The sequence below is a fragment of the Tachysurus vachellii genome, chromosome 16, assembly GCF_030014155.1.
Source record: "Tachysurus vachellii isolate PV-2020 chromosome 16, HZAU_Pvac_v1, whole genome shotgun sequence".
Classification (NCBI taxonomy): Eukaryota; Metazoa; Chordata; class Actinopteri; order Siluriformes; family Bagridae; genus Tachysurus; species Tachysurus vachellii.
Window position 1 is genome coordinate 13,452,743 of NC_083475.1, and position 24,440 is coordinate 13,477,182.

General features: G+C 38.9%; 1 protein-coding gene across 3 annotated transcripts in view; it reads right to left on the minus strand.

The window, feature by feature from the left end:
• dock4b (dedicator of cytokinesis 4b) overlaps window positions 1–24,440 on the minus strand; it is a 90,892-nt gene that overhangs the window by 31,834 nt on the left and 34,618 nt on the right. For 2 of the 3 annotated variants that reach the window (XM_060889005.1, XM_060889003.1), the window contains exons 8-23: window positions 21,937–22,088; window positions 17,637–17,718; window positions 17,468–17,528; window positions 17,205–17,337; window positions 16,760–16,848; window positions 14,283–14,408; window positions 11,286–11,410; window positions 10,834–10,996; window positions 9,621–9,727; window positions 7,499–7,652; window positions 7,212–7,309; window positions 6,599–6,682; window positions 5,552–5,652; window positions 3,598–3,679; window positions 2,836–3,006; window positions 280–345 (exon numbers count right to left, since the gene is read on the minus strand). In XM_060889005.1, coding sequence (XP_060744988.1) covers window positions 280–345; window positions 2,836–3,006; window positions 3,598–3,679; window positions 5,552–5,652; window positions 6,599–6,682; window positions 7,212–7,309; window positions 7,499–7,652; window positions 9,621–9,727; window positions 10,834–10,996; window positions 11,286–11,410; window positions 14,283–14,408; window positions 16,760–16,848; window positions 17,205–17,337; window positions 17,468–17,528; window positions 17,637–17,718; window positions 21,937–22,088 — 1,794 coding nt within the window. The remainder of the gene's footprint in view (window positions 1–279; window positions 346–2,835; window positions 3,007–3,597; window positions 3,680–5,551; window positions 5,653–6,598; window positions 6,683–7,211; window positions 7,310–7,498; window positions 7,653–9,620; window positions 9,728–10,833; window positions 10,997–11,285; window positions 11,411–14,282; window positions 14,409–16,759; window positions 16,849–17,204; window positions 17,338–17,467; window positions 17,529–17,636; window positions 17,719–21,936; window positions 22,089–24,440) is intronic. The other variant, XM_060889004.1, reaches the window with a different exon arrangement.

Genomic DNA, 24,440 nt, shown 5'->3' on the forward strand with positions numbered 1-24,440 from the left:
CAAGCCGGTAGAGTAGGATTCTATCTGTTAAGATCATTCGAACATTAATCTGTGCCGGTCCACAGCTTTTAGCGGACTGAGATCAGACCTCCGATCAGATTTACTGACTTTAATCATCTTCCTGAAGCAGTCATGGGTTCAGTAGGTGATGTTTTGGATTACTTTCCTGTTGAAAGCTAAAATTACTCATGCTTATGCCTTAGATAATGTGAATCTTTTATTGTTACGCACCCCTGTCACACAAAAAAAGTCCTAAGACAAGATGCTGTTATCACAAACCTTCACAGGAAGCTGTGTGCATAGAGGTGTTTGGGTGATGAGCAGAGTTGGCATTGTGCCAATCTTCTATAATCAAGACCAAGACAATGGACATTAGACACCAAGATTTTGGATTCTTAGTATTTCACAAATACAGACATACTGAATTTCCTCTTCTTTCTCCCATGAGTAATAAAATGCTCGTAATAGTAAGTGAGGGTGCACTTACTAACGTTAATTCTTGGAGCTCGTTTTAAGGTTACCACTGGACACATACATATATACACATATATATACATATATATACATATATACATATACACACACATACATATGTATATGTATAGCATGCAACTAGCTAATCAACGTATATCAATGTATATATACATACATATGTATATGTATAGCATGCAACTACTGTAGCTAATCAACTGGACGAGTTTAAATACATCAAGGTCCAGCGTGCATGCTTTGCTCGCCCACAAATGATACTAAAATTAACCAGCCTCAAAAACTTGAGTTAGAGAAGCGCATTAATACAGAACAAGTCTGTCATTTCCAGCAGTACACACAACCCTGTAAAGCCACTCATTACAGTCTTCTGATGTGTGTAGTGCAGTGTGTGGAGCTGGTGCTAATGAATGCATTAAACATGCATGTCAAATGACAATTTTTTTGCAAAAAAGTGTAGCTTTTTTTTTCATAACAGCTACTGATTTTCGCACCACAAATGATTTAAGACATTAAAGGTTTGTTACCATTTAGCTATGACTTCTAAAAGTAACTAAAATGCTGTGCACAAAATTACTTATTGTATAACACCTATTATTATAGACACAGTCAGTCTGCAAATACACAACAAATCAGTTTAACAATTCAAAGCAGAGAAATTAGAAAACAGATGAGTTATAATACGTATTTATAATAGTACTTATAAGTATTATAAGCCCCACTTGACCATTTGCCAGTCTCAGCAACCCTACTGAGGGCATAATGTTTAAATCCAGATTATTTAAAGCATGTGACACTGCATATATCTGTAATCTCTAAATTCCTCTGGTTAAAGTTAAAAACAGTGTGTTCAGAGTGTACGTTCGTATTAGTGTGTGTGCGCACATGAATGAGTGTGTGTGTGTTTGTGCACATGTGTGTGAGTGTCTGTGTATGTGTGCATGTATGAGTGTGTGTGTGTGTGTGTGTGTGTGTGTGTGTGTGTGTGTGTGTGTGTGTATACGTGTGTGTGCACGTGTGTGTGCACGTGAGTGAGAGTGTGTGTGAAGAAGGCCAGGGATTAGCACAGATTAAGACAGCTCTGACCTGCATTGTCTTACTGCCTTTGTCCCACTCTGTATAAAGATTAAAACACTCAGGCTTAACAACACATGTGGCAGCAACCAGATTAACACCTACAAATGCTCAAAGTAAAATAAAGTAAACTTCATGGGCCAGAATGCATAAGGAATTAAATTATTTATTTAATTTTACTATTATTTTTAACCTGCTGCAGCTTCCTCTTTAGGGAATAATAATGACTGGGTCTAATTAAGAGTCTAATTTGATAAAATAAGAGTCTAAGTTGATCTGACTATTAAAGCTATTCCTAAGAAAGGGGGAGTTAAAAATAATAAATTAAAATAAATAAACAAAAAAAAAAAATAACAAAAATGAAAAGTAGAAGAAAAACTTTGATTAAAAATACATTATGAAAAGAAAAAGAGAAAAACTACTGTGTACAAGTCAAACCCACTTTAGCAGCAAAACAGCAATAAACAGAGGAGTTTTTTTTTTTACCCTATTTTTACTTTCTTCTATCATAGAGAATACAGAAAAAAGATAAAAACAGGTCATTTGTAGTATGTGTAAATCTCTTCTTTCTAGATTTACTTCTATTCTCTCAGCTTTTTGTGTTGCCCTGTCTATCAAAAACCCTTCTAATACATATAATCTGATGTAATAAGAAAGCAGTCAGTACATCAGATTATATCCATTAGAAGGGTTTTATTCGAGGAGTTGTGGAGCTGTATTTCCTCCTCCTCTAACAAACCATAAGGGATGAATCATTTTCCTTAAGGACAAATCTTCAGAATTCAGTTAAGGATATTATACAAAAAAAAATAAACAAGTTTAAGTACAATAAAGTTCTCTCTAACTTCTCCTGCTTAAGGGCTAACTAAAACTAAACTTTATCATTTGCATTGCTGAATATAGTGGAGGAGTAGGTGAGTCCTCATGCTGTGTGGAATCTGTCTTTAAGGATAAACAACTGATCAGGGAATATTACTATCAAATTACAACTTTTCTTTTTTTTTATTTATGAGCTGATATTACAAAGCAAACAATAATAAAGATGAATTCTTCTCTAACCTAAAGAGGAGTAATGTGTAGTGTGACATTCAGACCATATGTTCCACTGTTCACCTGCAGCTGATGCTCTAATAGCTTAAACTCATCTGCTTTATATTCGGCTTTTTTTTGTTTGTCCAAGAACCAAATATATGCAGTTCCCTTAATAAATATAATTAAACGATATTAATTGTAGTTAATAGATAAAGCTGCCTAATGTTTAAACAGTCTCACCTGTGTGTGTGTGATAGGGCCGGACCCTTTGTTCTCCTGCGACAAGAAGAAGCGAATGGACATGAAGAGTTCGTGCATACAGCAGCGAAACTCTTCATCATTCTGGCCCCCTGTGGCGAGTGCAAACAGCCTCCGAGATTGGATAATGTATTTAAAGATGTACTCTGTTGCCTGCAAAAATAAATAAATAAACACACACACACACACACACATACACTTTTATTTCTGAAATATTGTTATTCATCATTTGTTGCTCAAAATGTGACGGAATATCAGTTGTTGGTTATATGAATGACTTGAGCACATCTGCGGCTGCGGGACATCACTAGTATCTCACACTCCTCTGGTATAAACTTGGTCTACTCTTATGTCAGTCTCATAACACCAGTAGACCAGGATCACACCAGAGCACAGTGAGAAACCAGTGATGACTTTGAAGCCAGATCGCCACACTTCCTGAATTTCTGACAGCTGCAAGGCTCAAAAATATAGATGCAATCATTTGTGCTAAAGTGGTTTCTGTTCACTAATTTACTAATCACTCTAGTAAAACTGTGGTATACACAGTTGAAAAATATCCACAAAAAAAGACCTACACACTCACACACAAATAATGAAAGTACTATATTATCAGAAGCACTTAATGTCCAGAAAAAATACAGAGCAACACAGTTATTAAAGAAAGGACCTTTAATGTTACAGCATTAGAGCAAAGTGCTCACGGCGAACAGTAAAACAATAAGAAACTGCATAAGCTCCTGCCTTGAGTACACGCTGGATGTGGTCCTGGTGTTCGGCTTCAATGATGCGGTCCACATACCACTTCAGCACCTTAATCAGATCCCTAAACACAAGACATCATGGTGTCATGATCAGTAATGCAATTTCCAAGTCATGCTGTCATTTCTTCTATTCTGATAGATTTAACAACACTGTGAGAAATGACTGTGCAACCTGAACTCCTTATGATTTGCCACTGAAGACAACAGATACGTAAGATATATGTTAAAAAGAGGCACTGTTGATGCAAATGGTTTTCAATTTCTCTCCTAAAGAAAACAAATAGAAATGGCTTCACCCAAAACACTTAATGTTAGACTTCTGTTTCTGCGAGCAAGAAGTGTGTGTGTGTTAGTGTGTGTTACATGATTTGTTGTATAATCTAAGAGGCTGTGTAGGAGTGTGTTCCTGATAAATCCATCACTAAAACAGAGTTAGTGATAAAGCCTTTATGAGACACCACGGTGTAGCTGGTAGCATAAATGGCAAGAGTTGGAAGTTGGAAGTGATGGATACGCCAGTAGAGGAAACATCTGCCTTCCAGGCAGGAAAAGAATAAGTGTGTATGAAGTGAACAGTATGTGTGTGTATGTGCCTGACTATGAGCCCTGCATCAGTGCTATTTCTGTAAGTAAAAATAAAAAACACAATAAACAACATTGAAATGGAAATAATTAAATGAGTGTTTATTTTATTTATTAGCTACAGTAAGTCTTCTACCAAACAATCATGTAACCAGAAATGTGTCTTAGTTGTGATTATCATTTTAAACTGTAGTGATCAATTATACTGGCACTGGCAAAAACTGTGCAAATCTGAAGATATGCTGAAGACCACACATTAGTTCTACAAAGCAGTGATGTAAAAGCACCACAGATTTAAACCTAGATTTAACGCATAAACCTAGTGTTAATGCACATTTGTGTTTCAATGCACAAAGGGGTTTATGGGTAAGTATTGAATACAGGGATGTATTTTGCATTTTCTTGCTAGTCCCTGTAAGCTGACAGCGTGTCATTTGTAACAAGGGTTCCAGTAATATTGTTCCAAATAAATCGAATAAATGTTCACGCTCCCTTACCCGACACGATGAAAAACGTACATCTAACTTGTATTATAAATGATATAGACATTCTCAGGATTCTTGTTCTAAGTCTAAGTTTTAAGAAAATGTCTCCTAGGATAAAAATCTCGCCTTGGCAAACTTAAAATGTAAAATCAAGTGAGCAGATAACACTCAGATCGCATGCAAGTATGTAGACTTCACCCTGTGTAAGTGTCTGTGCACAACGCCCTGATGGTACTGTATAAATCAGCTCTTATGCACCACAAAGCTGCTATACAGCTCTACAGCTAGAACATACCATTTCATTTAAAGACAAAATGAAGATGTTAGACAGGCTTGAATAATGTCTTGTAGCAGATTCAGGCTTATGGACAATGCTAACAGTGTTGGAAGACCATCACAGATGATAGTAAATAAATTGTTGCATTTAAGAGTTTGATAATGACACAAACACAGTTGGCTGGATCATCATGGTAAGATCAAGCCCAGTCTAGTCTTCTATTTCTGATTAATCATGGTGTCACCCACTAGAGGGACACTGTGTATGCATGACTGTGTGAGTGTGTCTAAGACAGAAAGCCTGTTAGGACTGTGTGAGGAGGGAGAATAAGAGACTGTAGAATCACACCGAGACCCAGAACGGTGGGGTTAGTTTGGGAACAGACTGTTCTGTAGACAGCTGGTGGAATGTAGGTGACCAGTTCACACTTCACCGAAGTGTCAAGCAGATCCAGTAACACAGTCTCTCAATGCAGTCCTTGACCATCATTTATGCGTTTTATTCAGAGGCACTGTGTACACTAGTAACATAAAGGCACAGTGTAGGCAGATCTCCTAAACAAGAACACTTGAGCTCAAGAACGTACATACCTGTATGACAAAGCTCCTGCAAAGTGGCCCTCAATGTAGGTGTCCATGACGGGTTTAAAGTGCTGGAACTTGCTGTCCTGGAGTAAGTTTATAATGTGCACCTGAGGAAAGGAATGGAAAAAAAAAAACATTCATTTCAGAGTTGATATTAAAGTCGAGTTCAAATTGTAGCTAATGTTAAATTCAGACATTTTTCAATAACGTGTCAGCGGTATACGAAATTTTAGCTATTAAAGAGGATAACGGATTATCCCCAAAATTGGATAAGCATCTCAAATACCCCTTTTCCACCAAAAAGAACCGGGTGCTGGTTCAGAGCTAGTGCTGGTGCTGGTTCAGCAGCGGCAAACACAAACACAACATCAACAATAGCGGATGTTGCTTTACTGTTAATGCTCATGGCTTTGTGAACCTACATTGGCATCCAAACACGGCGAATCCAACGTGTACGTGGAGCTCCGTGTAATTTGTATAAACGGAGGTTGTCATCGAGAAAGTACATAACATTATTTTATCATTAACACAGAAAAAAGTTAGCCTTAGCATGTAGCATGTACTTACTATCATGTGTGCTGATAATGTATCATATCGTGGTAAAGTAAAAGTGTATTAAACATTAGTATACTTAAGGTACATTATCAAATGCGCTAACAGTAGCCCCGCCCACAGCCCCTGACACAAGCGGTTCTTAAGTCTAGACCAGCAACGTTTTGGTGCTACTTAAGAACCACTTTTCCTGGTTCAGAGCCAGTGCTTTGGGTGTCGAAAAAGAAAGATCTGGTTCGAAATTAACCTCTGAACCAGCACTCAAACTGCCTCGGTGGAAAAGGGGCATCAGTGTGTTATTGTTTTCATACCACAATAATATCTGAGAACATTTTGCCTTTTTAAACATTTATAGTTACATTTTATGTTGTGGAACATCCCCAAGACAAAGAAAATAAATTCACACCTTTAGATTTGTGAACGACAAACATCCCTACAAGCTACACTTGGATCTTAAGGCTAAAGCTGAAGATACAGCTGACGCGGATTTTAAAAACTTACAAGGGAATCAAAGACTTTGAGGCCGTATCTCTGTGGGTTCTCATCCAATATTCCAAAGAGCGTGTCCAGTGTATCCTGTAAGAACTGGAAAAAGATCGATTTCAGTTACAAAAGAAAAACAGATATAGTTCAGTGCAAAAGTTTTCATCTCCATGGTTTATGGGTGGGAAAAGAAAATGCACCTCTTTTGTACTGGACAATAACTTCCCTGATGTTGAAATGAAATGTTTGAGGAAAAACCCAATCCAAAATACAAGGTTTTTGTTTGACAGTCTTCAAAAATGGCTTCAGAAGGGAATGTATGAAATATGGAATAGTTACACCGGAGGGAACGTTACAACTGAGAGCATCCTAAGCTGTTTAGATGACGTGTGTGAAGATGTAAGGAGTTAAAAGGAAGAAGGTTGTCAAAGTTAGACAACATTAATATCCCTTGCGTATTTGTTCACTAATAACATATTAACATGTGCTGCTTTATTATTTTTTGTTACTTAATACGATAAATCTCTTTGCTTGATTTTTTTGACCCAAGGGCTGTAGTGATTGTAAAGTAAAACAGAGAACATGGCTAGTGACACACTCATTAGTGAAGTTAAATTGCAGTGTTGTCTACCTTAACTATTTCAGACCCATCAATCTCCTTCAGTTTGGAAAGGCTGTCACTGATCCTCTCAGGGTGCATCCTCCATTTCAGCAAGTCCAGCATTTCACCTGCACAGAGAGCAGTGCAATACGTTCTCTCTGCATCACTGCTACTCCGACTGCTGTCCTACTGAGTCCTAACTTCTCACAGTATAAGATGGTAGCCATGCAGAAGTCACATTTTGTATACTGTTCTTGTACAATGAGATATATTCCAGCACACATCAAGACACACCCAATATGAGGAGAATAACGTACCATTTTGAGTGAGTTTGGTGGAACAGAGGAATGAGGTGATCCAAAAGGACTCTTTGCTGCTTTTCACAGCTTGATTGTTGCCCTGCAGGTTGGTTTTGAAGACAGGCAGATTGAGGTAGCGAGCACAGTCCTGAAGATTAGCATTCTCCTCACACTGCAAAAAAGTAAACAAAGATATCATCTCTGCCCCACAAGAAAGAAAAAAAAATTACTAGAATCCACCTCCAGTAGACTAAAAAAAAAAAAAAAATCACTGACTCTCCGTAAGTTGAGTAAAAGTTACCCAGTTTCCACCCACAGGTGAGTAAAAACTGTAATTCCACCCACAGGTGAGTAAAAACTGCCCTCTCCTGCCCACAGGTGAGTAATAAATGTCTACTTCCACCCACAGGTGAGTAAAAACCATCTACTCCCATTCACAGGTGAGTAAAAACCAAAAACCAACCACTCAAACCTACTGCTCTTTGCTGCCAACAGGTGAGTAAAACCCACCCACTGCCACACACCACCAAACACTCCTGCCAAAGAGTATAGAATGCCCTCTAATACCAATGTGGGTAAAAATCACCCACATCAAGCACTGTGACTATAGTCAATTATAGTGAATTATTAATTATAAAAATAGATATTCCATAATATTCCATAGATATTTAGAGAGTGGCACAAAGCCACTGTACACCTCCGCAATGGACCTGAAATAAAGCAAAGTGTGAACTTTCTAACCATTTGAGAATTACAGGCACTTCCTACATTGTCTCCACATTTTCACAAGCTCAAATATAACTAACAACTGACAAAGAAATGCAATGGTCTTTAATGAGTCGGTCACCTGGCCTTAACCAAAAGAGTCAGAAAAAACCCACAGAGAAAGCCACAAACAAGCAGCAACTGTAGACATCTGCAGTTAAGGTCTGGTGATGTCCATAGGGTCCAGATGTCAGATAGAGAGATTTGTATCCTAGTATTGTAAATAATGCTAATATTTAGATGCATGTTACTTTGTCCAAATCCTTTTGAGCCTGTGAAAATGGAGGGACTTCATTCAGATCCATTTCAGCTTCACTGCTGTGATGTAGAAAGATGTGTCACTGTCCAAATACTTATGCATCCATAATATAATATTATGCATCCAGAATATAATAAACATAAATTAAAAAAAAAAAAAAAAAACTCCAGAAATAAACCCCCACAGATACTTTGTAATTCAATTTTAATGACTTTTTCATAGAAATTGCCTCAAGAGTTTTTTTTTGTTGCAAAGTATAATATAATTTATATTCTATTACCAGGTTACCATGCTATAGTTTTTTTTTTGGCTATATAGCCTAGCCTTACTTTGTGCTGCCATCATAAACACAGAGGCTTAACAATAGCTATAGAATAACAAATTTCCCAAACAAATGTTTGAGTGTGTATACTGTATGTATATTTCCCAGTTCTAGTGTAAGCCTTTGCACTCATCACCACGATGACATCTTATTAGATCATATTTTCTACATATCTCTATAATTTCTGTGCAGCATGTGTTACTGGAAGGTCAGCTACTAACTAAGGCAATAAAGAGGATGTGGTTAAAACTAGGGGTGACGTATGAGTTAATGGAAAATAAGTAGACTTCTTCTGGTTTCTAGAATCTTGTCTATTGTTTCTATTCATAGTAAGGAAAGAATACTTAGAAGAGAGACGAGGGTGAAGAGGAGATTGCACATTGGTGGGTTTACTCACACAAACGTGCAGCTCGTGGCATGCAACAGTATTTCAACATAGTGGGCTGGTTTTGTGTGTGTGTGTGTGTGTGTGTGTGTGTGTGTGTGTGTGTGTGTGTGTGTGTGTGTTTAAAGAAGGTGCTCATCCAATACACCTAGGAACAAACAGAACTCCTTATTGTGCTTTGTTCTGTAAAATCTTCATTTACTAAGAGACACATTTAAATAGAAAGCTGCACAACCCTGGAGTCCTAGGTGTTGCTCTGGTATATTCATTCGTGCAAAATCGCTGACTGAACCTGACGTACTGTTTGCAGGAATGACAAAGCATACTAAAAAGCTGCATGCAATGAAAGAAAATAAAACCTTGGTCATACAAAAACGCATGCATGCACACATGATCGGAAAGTAAATACCTTATAGACAATGAGCTCATGGGTGCCATCAGGCAAAGTTCGTCCATCTTCCTGCATTAAAGGGACAAATGAGAAGCCAAACAGCTTCTTCTCCCCCTTGTCCTTTGCTGAAGAAGATACAAACACAAAAAAACTCAGTAAACAACTTCTCACAATTTGCATTTTTTCAGATGATTACACCAGAGTGGCTAAATCTCCCTGCAAGACATAGAGGCACACCTGATTCACCTTTCAATCAGTTTTTCTAGCTATTGTTCACTAGATCATGAGGGTGGCTTCTGCTTGGTTAGTATGAGAGTCTGCACCAGCCCTTTATGAATAAGATTAGCTCGCCATGCATTAGGTGGAACTCTTGTGTACCAAATGTCATCAACATTCGAAATAAACATTCATTTTTTAGTGACCAACTAAAAATATGACGGAGAGAATTTCTGATAAAAGCAAGCAAACAGTTGTCAAGCTCGGTTCTGTTAGACTGGTGATGTTTTCATTTTCTCTCAATTCTGTCCTCAACTGACCTAAAACTGTAAAATGTTAGCCAAAAAATCATCTAAATGTTTTTATTTGTTAGTGATTAAGAGCCACAATAATTAATAAAAAATAAATAAATAAAAAAATGCACAAATTTCTGCTGCCATATATATATGTTTATATGTACGTATATACGTATATATATATATACGTATATATATATAGGTATATATATATATATATATATATATATACCTATATATATATATATATATATATATATATATATATATATATATATATATATATATATATATATATATATATACACACATATACGTATATATATACATAAAACATACTAGAGAATTCACAAGGTATCAGCTGCAGCAGAACTTCTCCAGCTTGTATTTTAAAAATAAAATGACTGCAGAGAAACTGCAGAGAAATATGTCCTGAATAGTATACAACCTGGTTATTCACGGCATTCTAGAATTCTATAATGTTGTTCATGCAGTGTTACATTCTGCATTTGTGCAGGGATGAACCCAGCTTATGTCAGCACTCCATCACTATATGATTTACATATTTCACAATGAGAAGCTTCTATTTATAGCAACATCTCTGCATGACTCTTCATACCAGGTCTAGACAGACCGATGCTGAATTTAATGACACACTACACAGGTCAGTCATCTGTTTGTCCTAGAAGTGTAACAACCATTGTAACAGGCAATCTTACTGGAACAGTGGCGAAACTCGAAACGGACATGAGAGCCACGGAACATGTCAACAGGGATGGGCAGCTTAATCTGCTCAGCCCAGCGTGGGCTGTTGTTGTGGTACAGCACAAAGGATTGGTACTCATCAGCCCCCGGTTCCCCTGAACCTGCTGTAACACAGCCCTGCACACACACACGCACACGCACACACACACACACACACACACACACGCAAAATACAAGTTGAAGTGATGCATGCTGTCCATCAGCTCTTATTTTCCACTGAACCAGGAAAACCACAAGCAAGCAACAGCACCACCACCATAACGAGAGTGACGTTAGTTTAGCTTGTTGATCTTTTGTTTAGCTGTTGATTGGTTTCGGTATTGCATGCTTGCAGTTATTTCCATTAATTAAACTGAGGTGTTGATGTACAAAAAGCTTAATCAAATCCCGTGTGAATCCTGAATACCCTGAGAATCTGCCCGTTGGCATCCAGTGAACAAACGGTGACTTCCACATTTCTGGCCACTGTCTTCCCGCCCTTCTCAAACTCTCCTTTCTCCAGTGTGATATACAGATCGTTCCTCATCTCTCCTGAGAGAAAGCAGACAGATGACAGGTGTTAAAATGAAACTAGATCACTGCTTTTAAACTCAGTTAATGACACTTGTAAGTCAAGCTTAAATAGCAGCTCACAGACATACTAGACAGTAGCTACATTTTCACACGGTTTAAGCAGTTACTAAAGCTACATGGATTAAAAGCTATAATAAACAATAATAATAGATAAACAGAAGAGGGAATAATCCATTATCAGAATGCCAAAGAATGAGCCCCATGCAAAACTTGTAAATTACGTGCAGAGTTGTTGGCATACTGTACATATTAAGAGGCATGCATGTGAGTCACAACACACGCAGACCACCGTAGTGGCTGCACAAACTATTCAGTTCACATCACCTTTTTTTTAAAACTGACACCGATTTCCTGGCGGTCGGATCAGCTCTACTGAGTTCATTAAATTCTATCTCAAAAATGAAGCAAGATTTAGCTTATGATATATAATAAATGATATATAATAAATATGTTGTTGTAAAGATGTTTTTGCACCTTAAACTTATTCTTTAAGCTTTTGTGAGGGGTGAACAATGTAATAACAACAAATGTATTTATCTTGTTAAAGGGGCAAACAAAAGCTGTAGTGTGATGATACATTCCTTGTATTGGTCACCCAAAAACCTCACTGACTATCTATCATCTACTTTCAGCTTTTCCCGTCAGGGGTCACCACAGCAAATCATCTGTTTCCATCTAACTCTATCCTGTGCATCCTCAACTCACACCAATTACCTTCATGTCCTCATTATCACATCCATATATCTCCTCTTTGGCCTTTGTCTTGACCTCTTAACTGGCAGCTCCATCTCCAACATCCTTCTACCAATATAACCATCTCCCTCCTCGTCCTTGTCCCCAAAACAGCCAACCTGATCTGTCCCTCTGATGTGCTCGTTCCTAATCCTGTCCATCCTCATCACTCCTAAAGAGAACATCAACATCCTCATCTCTGCTACTGTACCTCCATCTCTGCCTCATGTCTTTTCCCCACTGCAACAGTCTCTTAACCCATACAGCATAACTTGTCTCACTATTGTCTTGTACACCTTGCAAATGACGATTCACATTAAATTTGCCGTAACCCTTTCAAATGATCTGGGCTTTGGACCGGCACAGAAGTCACTGGCTTGCAACTCCTGTGGCTAGACTCTATCTAACATAACCTAATAAAGAGTAATAACCTAATAAAGACTAATAATTATATTGTATATAAATATTATAATTCTATTTTAATATTATATCAAAATATTTTATATATAAGGAAAACAAACAAGTATATGCTCATGCTTTATATCATTTATGACCAAAAGGCAGTAAAATCACATAAAATATATTACTGGAGTCTAGATCTTTAACTGCAAAGTGACTGCATGCAGGATTTTAATGATTTCATCTGTCTTTCCACAGGCTTGAATTTTCCATATACATTCATTAATCTGCATAGTATAAACCATTTTACTGTCACCCAGACAACGCGGATATGTGTAGTCCATCGGCTGGTGAGAATCAGAAGCATGTACTATAGATACAGTACTATATAGTGCACTACACACTATAGTGTGTTTTTTGTTTGTTTGTCTTACAGAAAGCCCATAGGCAGCAGGATATTTTCTCTTGTTGTTGAACCTACATTTCTGTAGAAAAATACCCTAAAAGCCAAGTCTACAAATTTCTCCATCTCATGATACACAAAGTCACACTGACATTACCTCTATGCACGCTTACACACCCAGGGCCCGCACACAAAACCACCGTGACCTACAATAATGCTCCCAGCAGGTGCGTCCTGTGCCTAACTTTTACACACACACACACACACACACACACACACACACACACACACACACACACACACACACACACACACACACACACACACACACACACACACACACACACACACGTACAGACAGGAAGGAGGCCTATGTTATCACACCTTCTCCATTCTCATCACCCATCCACACCTAATCACGCACGAAAGCGCTGCACAAGCACTGTTCCTATGCTGGGTTTCAAAAACATGATGAAAAAATGAAGCCAAAGGTTGAGTGTTAGCCAATAAGTATGTTACTCTGCTGTAGCACAGAGTCCCACAGTTGAGAAAGCACCGAAGAAGCCTACTGCTATGAAAGGGAAGTAATTATATGCCAGACAGTTTCATACATGGGTGTGCTTTATGCAACTTGGGTTAAAAGGGAAGGATGCACAGTAAAGAAAACAGAACTGTGTTAAACGTCCCTACATAAATAGCATCTGGAGAAGTAAAGCTAAGTATATAATCTGTACAGAAAATACAACCGTTGCTCCTGTGTGTTCTCTGCTCCCTCTTAATGTCATATAACAGTTACTGAAGAAATGGACAAATTCACATAAGTATAAAAGTATATATATTGAGTACATTAAGGAGTTTTCTAAGTGATCAAGGCTATGGACATCACCAAACACGCTACAAGGCTATGGACATCACCAAACACGCTACAAGGCTATGGACATCACCAAACACGCTACAAGGCTATGGACATCACCAAACACGCTACAAGGCTATGGACATCACCAAACACGCTACTGTTTAAAAGCTAGCGCACTTGTTTCTTATGCACTTACACATACAGTATATAGCTCATATAAACCAGGCAGAGCCTGTATATTTGAAACACCTCCTTAATTATTCAATACTTGTTCCCAGCTAAATCCTGTACTTCTAATATGTCCATACCAGTAGCCGCGGCACACAATTTGAGCTCTACCATGAAAACTAATAAAGGTTACTGGAACAGTGTGGTACTGAATACAGTGATTACTGATATTCTGTGAAAACCTATAAAGCCAGACAGTGGAGTTTCCTCACCTGGCATGATGATGTCAGAGAAGCCCAGTTTCCTGGTGATGGACACACCCCGAGAGAAAATGGCCATGTACTCCCGCCGCAACTGCTCGATGTCCCCATGGAGTAACTGGAGAGTCACTGCTAGGCCTGGAGACACAACAACCATACCAGGTATTTAGTATTTCAAAACTTCTTCTTGTACACGTACGGAATACTACATTGTATAGTGTTTTTTCTGCTCTAACGTACATGCTGTCATTGGTCAGTGTCTTGAGTGGCGGTTTAGCAGCCAGTAACCTCAAACCAAACACTCAACCAGCAGAAAATATATAATTTAGTGTAACACACATCGATGGTGTGTGTAAAACATGGCTTTGATATCATGTACAGTGTAATCGCTAAACATACATATGTCAGCCAGCCCGAGACTCTCATATGATACATATCTCCAACATAATACAGCCAACATACTACTGGATCATCAGTTGAGTGAAATTTTGCCTGATCAGAGCAGCACAGCATCACAGTTAAACAGGAAGCCTGAAAGCCCCCTTTCTTGTCTGCTGCACTCCCTCCCGTCTGCTTTATACATACTTTCGCTTCTCTTTTCTAACTTTAGTTAGAAAGTTCACACGTCAGCCATGAGCTCACAGAACATTTATGGGTGACAAGAGTATTTTTCTTCTTATCATTTTCCCAGAGATTAAACATATCAGTGATTTTTGTTTAAACAGAACGCAGTGTAATAGATGAATGCTTTAGCAAAGGACAAAGCAAGCAAGCACTTCTAACATGTTCTATGCTCCGTAACATGGCTAATAAGAATTATTGTAAATCGATAGCATAAGTTTCATATCCTATAAGCACATTTAGTAGAAAGAACCAGAAGAGATTCATTGACTGCAAGCAGCTATAGAGGAAACTCAGTTACCCGGACAGTACGAACATTAATTCATAAACCTCACACACAGACACACACACACATTTATAATTAAGCACTCAAGTACAAATACAATTACACCTACATAAAGACATACAGAAAACACAAAGACACGTTCATAACCATCCACATGCGCAGACAGACTTTAAACCTTATGTCTTAATCATCTTTTTCCGTTATACAAACCTAAGAGTCGACTTATTACATCTAATAATGCTGTTAACAAGAACAAATTACAACCCTTTCATTGTCCCAGCCTACAATAAATCACATAATACGGTTGGAGATTAATGTAACAATGTAGAAATGATAGTAATTATCATTTCAGGACATTAATAAGATCACTCTTAGCTTTTCCCAGTGAATTGTTCGTTATAATAAAATTAAATGTATTCCCATCAATTCCCATTTGAAGAAATCATATCTCTGTTTATTCAGAATGAATCAGTCAGTGGGGATTTTGAAAGGACGAGTTATTGTCGCTTGCCAGACGCTTGCTACACATCAGTGCTGATAAGACAACTGAGTAAATGACTTCAAGTCAGTCACTGGATTTAATATATTCGCTCATATTGCTTGTGATTATTCAAGATCCACGTTTTTGATGCTACCAGCATGTATGGGAGAGATATGAAACCCTTCATATGTAAATCCTTAGGATCTCACGGTACAAATATTGCAGTTATAAAGCTTTAATAAGCAGACATCAACACACAACCTAAGCATGCATGAGCCACCACGACACTGTCTTTATTTTAGCTCCCAAATAAAACTTTACTCAGATGAAATCAAGCTTGAGTGAGAGCCGTAGCACTAACTGCTATTCCATTAAATCCTTATGTTGTTGCTAGGTGAAGTCTTTGCTGAGTAAACACTGCTTTATGAACTGCTAAAAGAAACTCCATAGTAACTCTGGTAGAAAGCTACTGTGCTGTAAGCTCTCTAAGGGCCTTTTTACACCTGGACACTTCATGTGTTTTCTCTGATCTGATAGCTATCTGATTTGTTAAAACTGTTCCATTTACATTAGGCCACATAAATGCGTCTTGGCGAATCGGATATCAATCCGATCTTTCTACTCCCGCCCAAAATGCAAATATATTCGACCTCATTTCCGGGGTAATTGAAATGGAACACGCTTTGGTGTATGCGTTTTTCAGCATGCAATCAAAAAGAAGACGAAAAAAAATTGTTGCGACGGTTATGCTACAAAAAACAGCATTTACTTAACAGCGATGCATGACTCATGCGTCACTCGCGAGTGACGTACTTCAGTTTGGGAGGAGTATAGCGCTGACATATGTGGCTTGAACAACCACATTCATTTACACCTGTCCAGTTTCATCTGAAATGCGTCCCAGACCACCTCCTGAAGTGGTTTGAGCGATCGGATTTATATCCGTCTCGAAACCGTTTCGGAGGGCATTTAGACCTGGTCTTTTTACGATCGGATAGCTATCGGATCACAGAAAACGCATGAAGTCACCGGGTGTAAAAAGCCCCTAACTGATGCGAAAGGTACTTTGGGACCTTTCCTAAGTGTGGATCTGTAACTTACCCGTGTTGGATCCTGACAGGTTATATCTGGAGTTCGCTTTCTTTATGATGTTGTCGTGGATTTGACTGGAATCACTCTCAGTGTTACATCTACAATACAGAGCATGGAATAATAAAAATCACATATTTGTATATTCACAATGTATTAATAAATAGCTTATTCTGCCCACTTCACAGCAATGTAGGTCATGCAGGCAACTGTATAATGTTTAATAATTAATAATGACGGCTTATACTTGTACGGCTTATACGGCTGCAGATGCTCCGAAGTCGTTCAAAGCAAAGGCCTCGATATTAAACGACAAGGATTAACAATATTTCAGAAAGAAAATCAAGTATTTAGAAATCGTTCTATAATTTTGATCCGTGCTACAAGAGTCACATATGTCCGTCTGTGCGTAAAGAAATCCATTGTGTGTCTGCAGTGAATATGATGCATCACTCACGCATAGACTTTAAGGACCTGGTCATCTTTAGTGTCAGCAGTGAGTAGATCTGCGATGCTGAACACAGCACAGCCAAATGGACGCCTGTACTGCACGCTGCATGTGTTTTTCTTCTCACCGGCACCCATCCTCCCTACACACGCACACAAACACACAAATTTAGTCTGACCCCAACCACAGCAAATGGATGAGATGAATATATATATATAGTTGAAACAGCTGTATTAGTCATTAAAGGGAATTAAATAAACGAGCGTTCGTACCTATTCTAATGATGTGCACAACAATATACACATCTTTTCTCAGGTCACTGCTCCCCAAGTCCTAAAAGAAAAACAGCGATCTTTAATGGACACAAATTGCTGCAAAGCTACACAAGCCTACTCTTTGTGCAATTAGTAGAATTGTTTTGACACTCTCTTTAACACTCACCACAAAAAGGGTACAGTGTGTCTCTGTCTTCTCTGGAGACTTGGGCACTCCGTTCTTATTCAGCTTCACAAAGAACCTTTCACTGGAGAGGAGGGAGGAAAAGAGGGCGAAATGAAAAGAGAGAATAAGAGACAAATAGCACAGGATAGACAATGAGGACCAATGAGGTCCCAAGGCTTCACAAAGCATCATGTTTTTCAGCGCAGGGACGAATGGGTTTTTAAACACGCAATATAACTGAATGCTCTGTAATATCCCACACAGGAGACTAAGCAAAGCAGCTCAATTATTTACAATCCAGCATTGCAGAATCCAGATCATTTCAGATGGATCTACAATTGAATTCGCTTTTTTTATGCTAAAATATTCATTCAATTATTCTCACATCCTCAAAAGATTTTACGACATAGATGTCGAGCTGTGAAGGAACTGGAACAGACATCAAGCCAAATGATGCCTTTAAAAAAGAAAGCAGGAGAGACAACTCTGCATACACAGAGCTCTGAATGTTAGCAGAAGTACCAGTGCTAGTCCCTCAGGTATCTTGCCAACATAAAACCATTCTTTACGCATCCAGTTTTCAATATTTAGGTATTTTTTTCCCAGCATGACAATTTCCATATATGCTTAAAGTTTAATTAGAATGTTTTGTGCATCGTTGCAGGACAGAGAATGTTTTCTGCCTTTAATGAAGTGAAGTGAAGTGAAAGTGACATACAGCTAAGTATGGTGACCCATACTCAGAATTTGTTCTCTGTGTTTAACCCGTCCAAAGTGCACACACACAGCAGTGAACACACACACCGTGAACACACACCCAGAGCAGTGGGCAGCCATTTATGCTGCGGCACCCAGGGAGCAGTTGTTGGGGGTTCGATGCCTTGCTCAAGGGCACCTTAGTCATGGTATTGCCGGCCCGAGACTCAAACCCACAACCTTAGGGCTAGGAGTCAAACTCTCTAACCATTAGGCCACGACCCCCCCCCCCCCTTATTTTTTTTTTAAAGTAAAGTGAATCAGATGCTAGACATTCTATTAAACTGTAATAGTTTGGAACTCATCAGAAGGAAAATTTACAATGGGAGAAAGCCTAGAGTATGTACAGGACATCTGGTATGCAGTGACTCCATTGCACTCCAGGTTTTTCTGAAATGCAGAATACTACATGGATACAAACACATACAAGCGTACAAACACACCCACGCTCTGAGGAACACAGGCACGGGGAAGGACAGTGATACACAATCACTCACTAACTTACACATATACACAGGGACATACAGTGGGGTGGGGGAGGGAGGGAGAGGGAGAGAGAGAGAGAGAGAGAGAGGAGAGAGAGAGAGAGAGAGGAGAGAGAGAGAGAGAGAGAGAGAGAGAGAGGGGGGGAGAAGAGACAGAGACACACAGAGACAAATACAAAAGACACACACAGAAATACACACAGAGAAACACACACTTTCCTGCCAAGTGGTCATGTAATCCGGTTACATGACTTTCACAGCAGTGTGATAGGCAAAGGAAAGCAGTCTGCTTGTGTAGTGAAGCCCATTATAGTCTGTAATAGCCACCAATACAGCAATTACACCTCTATAACAAACACACACACACGCAGCATGACCGTACATAACTAACACAAACATATGAGCCATGTGTACTCATATACACAAATACACACAGCTGCTATTTAACTGTGCTTTATTGAATTCCAATCTTTCAATTAGGCTGAAGTGAGCAGTGTGGGTTGTGTGTTCGGTGATAACGCTTCAGCATCACTTCCTGAACAGCAGTATGTGGTCACTGACAGATTCTTATCACATGATATGACCGGTCTGATTTCCATAACTGAAACGCTTATTCCCCAAGGGCTTCTGCCTGAACATGATATTTTCTCCCATGGTGGGTGTGATCAGGCAATACGTTCCGACAGGAGCCGCGAATTAAATGACCGCCGTGGACACAGATTGGCAAATTAAGCATGCCCGTGACTGATCCCCATGCGCACTGCTGAAAATATAAACCATGACAAAAATGGCCCCATGGGAGAAGAGAGGGGAAGTCATTATTCTGAAGACTGCCACTCAGTGCTTCTAATATATCCATCTCGAAAATGCAGGACACACACACACACACACACAAAATGACATCTGTTCTTCCCTGTTGGTCTCTATATGAGAAGGCAGTAGATCCACATCTTTAATCTTCCTGTAGATGGGGAGAAAGTGCATTGCTTCTTCCGCCTTCAACGTAAACGTACACACACCTGCATGTTGTTTGTGAGCTACAAGGAGATAGGATTAGGCTTGCAGCAACACTCATCCAAAGCTAAGAGGAGACAGAACAGATGATAATGTGTGTCTGAGGGTAACCCTGCTGCTTTTGATGGCTAGGATAAGAGTCAGAGGTGTGCATCATTTCAGTGTGATGGTTAAGAGCTGGATGACTCTTTGACTGAATTCCCTGCAACCTGCCTGTTTTAAAATCTGAGCGTCTCTGGCAGCGGCCCTACCGAAGATAGGAGCTGTCACACCATCTGGACCCGAACGCCAACCTTACGCTATAGCCGAGAGAATAATTAGCTGGAAGCCAGCCAGCCGGGCAGCCATCCTGGAAGAGAGCCATTAGCAGATTCTCCATGAAGGCAACAGCAGGGCAAGATACAACTACCCCCCACCCCCACCCCCACCTTCAGATACACGGGCCGCGGCTGCCTTATCGCACCAGTGAGCCTGCCAGAGTCAGTAATTACCAATAGCTGGAAGAGCTTAACCCACACATACATTATAAAAGATGCAGCCCTTTCTTCCACATCTTCTACAAGGTGAGAATCATTCTGGTGGTTCTGACAATTGGTTCAACTCTTTGATCCACGAAACAATAACCTGTTCATTATTCAAAGAAAAGGGAAAAGAAAGAATCCTCTAACGATTGCTGTTCTGCCATCAATTTACTGGAATTTATCCACTTATAAAATGGAAATTGTTCCAAATGCCAGTGAGTCAGAAAACACTGTCCTGCTTAAATGTGAGGAGCTCAGAAAAGTGTTTCAGCATAATGTGACATCGCAAATTCTTTTTTTTTTTTTTTTTTAATTAGCTATTTTTTCCTCATGCACAGGAAAAACAGAATCAAATGAAAGACAGTGTAGTAAAATATTAAAGTAGGACGTGTGCTTAAAAAAGCATGCAACTGGAAGACAATTTTAGATTCCTGATCCTGAGTCTGTGAGGTCCATCAGTCGAGGATACAAAGCACCGAATCTTTAAACCACATCTGAATCTTTAACCACTAATTTGCTGTATTCTGTACAAACCGACTGTGATTTAGAAACCTACATTATAGTGCTAAAGGAACTGCTAAACAATGTAGAATTAAACTGCATTTCTACTCATCATCATTATTGGGGATGAAGTCATTTGGTTTGGTCCATTAATTAACCAAAGTTCGAAGATTCTGTCATTAAGAGAGTCTGTTCTAAAGGGACCGACACACGACAAAACGGCACAACAAGAGGTGTATCTCTGATCCATCTCTGAAGGGTAAAAGTGCAATGGGCAGTTTTTAAATTTAAAATAACATGGGAAATATGTTGAACATGCTTAACCATAAATGATTAAACTATGGCATGGTGTATTCGGAAAATCTGTCACCGTGCCACAGTGCTTGTTTGTATATACATCTGCCTCCTGTCAGTCTTTTTATGCTCTGTTACTCCACCCATATCTCAGTCTGTTAGAAATTTAAAGATGGCTGAAACGAGTAACCCAGATCATTCTCCAGTGGGCAAAAGTTAAAATCAATGCTTCTTAAAGTGCTTCTTTGAAAACACTTTAAAAACGTAACAATAAGAAACGGCAGTAAAGCCAGAACAAACACTGATGACTTTTTTAAATGATGGAAAAATGTATTACTTTAGAAAGCAATGCAGCTGGATACAGAATTCTGGGACACTGCATCTGGGCAGGTCTGTAAAGTAGCCTGTATAAAGCTTCAATGGCCTGTTTACATAATGAATGATGTTTCGTTTTTTTGACTTTTATAGAAATCTGTGTCATGTTGGCTAAACCCCATGCATCTAGCAAAGCTTTACAAATGTCTTCATGACATTCCTTGCATAAGCTAACTCTAGCTGAATTTGTTGGCTCTACATACCAAACCGTTAAGAGACCTAATCTTGGCTAATTTAGTGCCGAATATTTGCTTAATGAAATTACAAAAGCCACACAAAAATCTCTAAATTGCGAATCAACAATTGCATAATGACCAAATAGCTCCTCTGTGCTGCGATGTGCTAGCGGCTTACCTGAGCGGTCGATTCTCTCTGCTGTCGTAGATGTAGAAAAAAACTTCCAGCTCCTCGCCCAGGTTTGAGCTCATCAGACTCTTCATGTGCACGAACAGGTGATGTGTGCTGGCTGGGGCCGGCGTGTCCTTTTTCCGGTGCCGATGTTCCATCTGAGATCATTTACACATTCATGGACACACACATCGCCAGTTAGACATTCACACAACATTCCCTATCACTAACAGTTTTATTCATTTCAATTCAACACTGTGTGTATAACACTTTTAGCAACAGGATTGTCACAGTGCAGCTTTAAAGAAATCTGGATGTACAGTAGATCAAAAATTAGAGCTGTATTTATCAAGCCAGAGGCAGCAGTAAAAAAAATCTTCCTGAAAGGACAAACAAATTAATAATTATAAATCATTACAGCACACAGTTCCAAAGATGAAAAGCAAACTGTGCTCAGTACAAACATATCTGGGCAGAAGTACAATGTGGTAGATAAAGGTTCTCTTTAAAGTACCAAGATTTTCCAAAACAAAATAGCCTAAATGCACATATCTGCACAACGATGCCACAAGCCTTTATAAAAAGAATAGCAGAGCTGCACGCATGCCACAGCCACATCCTGAAGTCCCTCTATGTGTGTACAGAAACAGCAATGGCTTGCTTTGAGGGATTCAGCCAAGAACATTGCCCCCTACTTTTCCAGATGGCCTGCAAGAGAGGTGCCAACAAGCAGCTCTGCATCCTTTTTCCTTAGCTACCATACAGCTGACAGACTCACAGAGAGTTAGAGAGAGAGAGAGAGAGAGAGAGAGAGAGAGAGAGAGAGAGAGAGAGAGAGAGAGAGAGAGAGAGAACAACAGAGAGAAGAGGAGGATAAGATTGCACCTAACCAGGAATGAGTTGATATAAATAAAGGAAATGGAATGGAGGAATGATTATGCAACATCTGAAAATCAACAGGATAATGTGATGAAATTGGTGAAATTTCATCAGAGATTTCATCTCCTATTCATAGAAGCAAAAACTATACATAACCCTAAACCTCTTAGTCTTGCTACTAATCAATGTCTAAAGGGTTGCTGTGTCCTCGCCTTGCTCTCACAATCACAAGGGTCACAATCAGCGGCCAGTGTGGAGGCAGGATGCTCTTTAATAGCAACACTGCTTCAAAAATGAGTGTAAGGAGAAAAAATACAGACCTGAAACTAGGCTGACGTATTAAATGATGTCAAGCTTTCCGCCAACTGCTTTCCCATATAGTGTCTTCCTTCCTCTATATCTGGCCACCCTCGCATACACACACGTATGTGCTCACACATGCACACACACACAATAAAATATCTCAGCACCTAATAAAATGTATGTGGGTGGACTGTGGGACCTTATTTAGACCTACGGCATTTATCACACTGCACTGAATTTGTGTGTCACTGTTAATGAATCAAAAAAACACAAATATATAAGCTACACTGCACTGGAGAACTCATACCCACAATTCAACAACAGATGCACACACCCACACACATGCCAGCATGACACAAACCGCAATGCTGATAAATGGATGCAAACTTTGTTATTCTATATACATTTGACTCAACTGGAATTTTTGTAACTAGTACTGAGACTTACAGATGTAACATGCACATGTAAGAAATCATTAGCTTAAGCATTCAGGGTAAGAAGACTGGGCTATCAGCTTTTTTATTCATAGCTGCCAAGTAGCCTAGCAGTGTTTTTTCTACTCTCATTCAACAACCAGACAGAAAGCAAGATCTGATCACCATCGACCTTGGCCAAATTGGCTTTTGCTATTCAAATTCATGTGCATGCACAAATGACAAACACTGTTTTCAGAATCGGAAAATGCATGCAGGTTGTAGAAAACAACAAATAAATAAATCTGACTCGATAACTGACACTAAAACATACTCAAATAACAAAGACGCTCAAACATACTCAAATAACAAAACACTAACCTTACTTAAATAACAAGACACTCAAACATACTCAAACAAAGACGCTCAAACATACTCTAACAAGACACTCAAACATACTCAAAGACGCTCAAGCATACTTAAATAACAAAGACACAAACATACTTAAATAACAAAGACACAAACATACTTAAATAACAAAGACACAAACATACGCAAATAACAAGACACTAACCTTAATTAAATAACAAAGACACTCAAACATACTCGCAAACATACTCAAAACAAAACACTAACCATACTCAAATAACAAAGACACTAAAACACTCAAATAACAAAGACACTAACTATATTTGCAGAACTTTACTTGAATAGTTTCTTTCATTTGTGATGTGAATTGTAACCTCCCAATTTTGGCCAACAACATTTCAGTAAAAGCATCTACAGGAGAGAAAAGAAAGCTGTATGTCTTCTTGGTGTCTGTATTAATGCATTTAACTAGAGAACTAGCTCACATACCTTTACACTGTTGTTCTAATGTTTCATCTTACCTGATGGTCTGCCACCGTCAATATA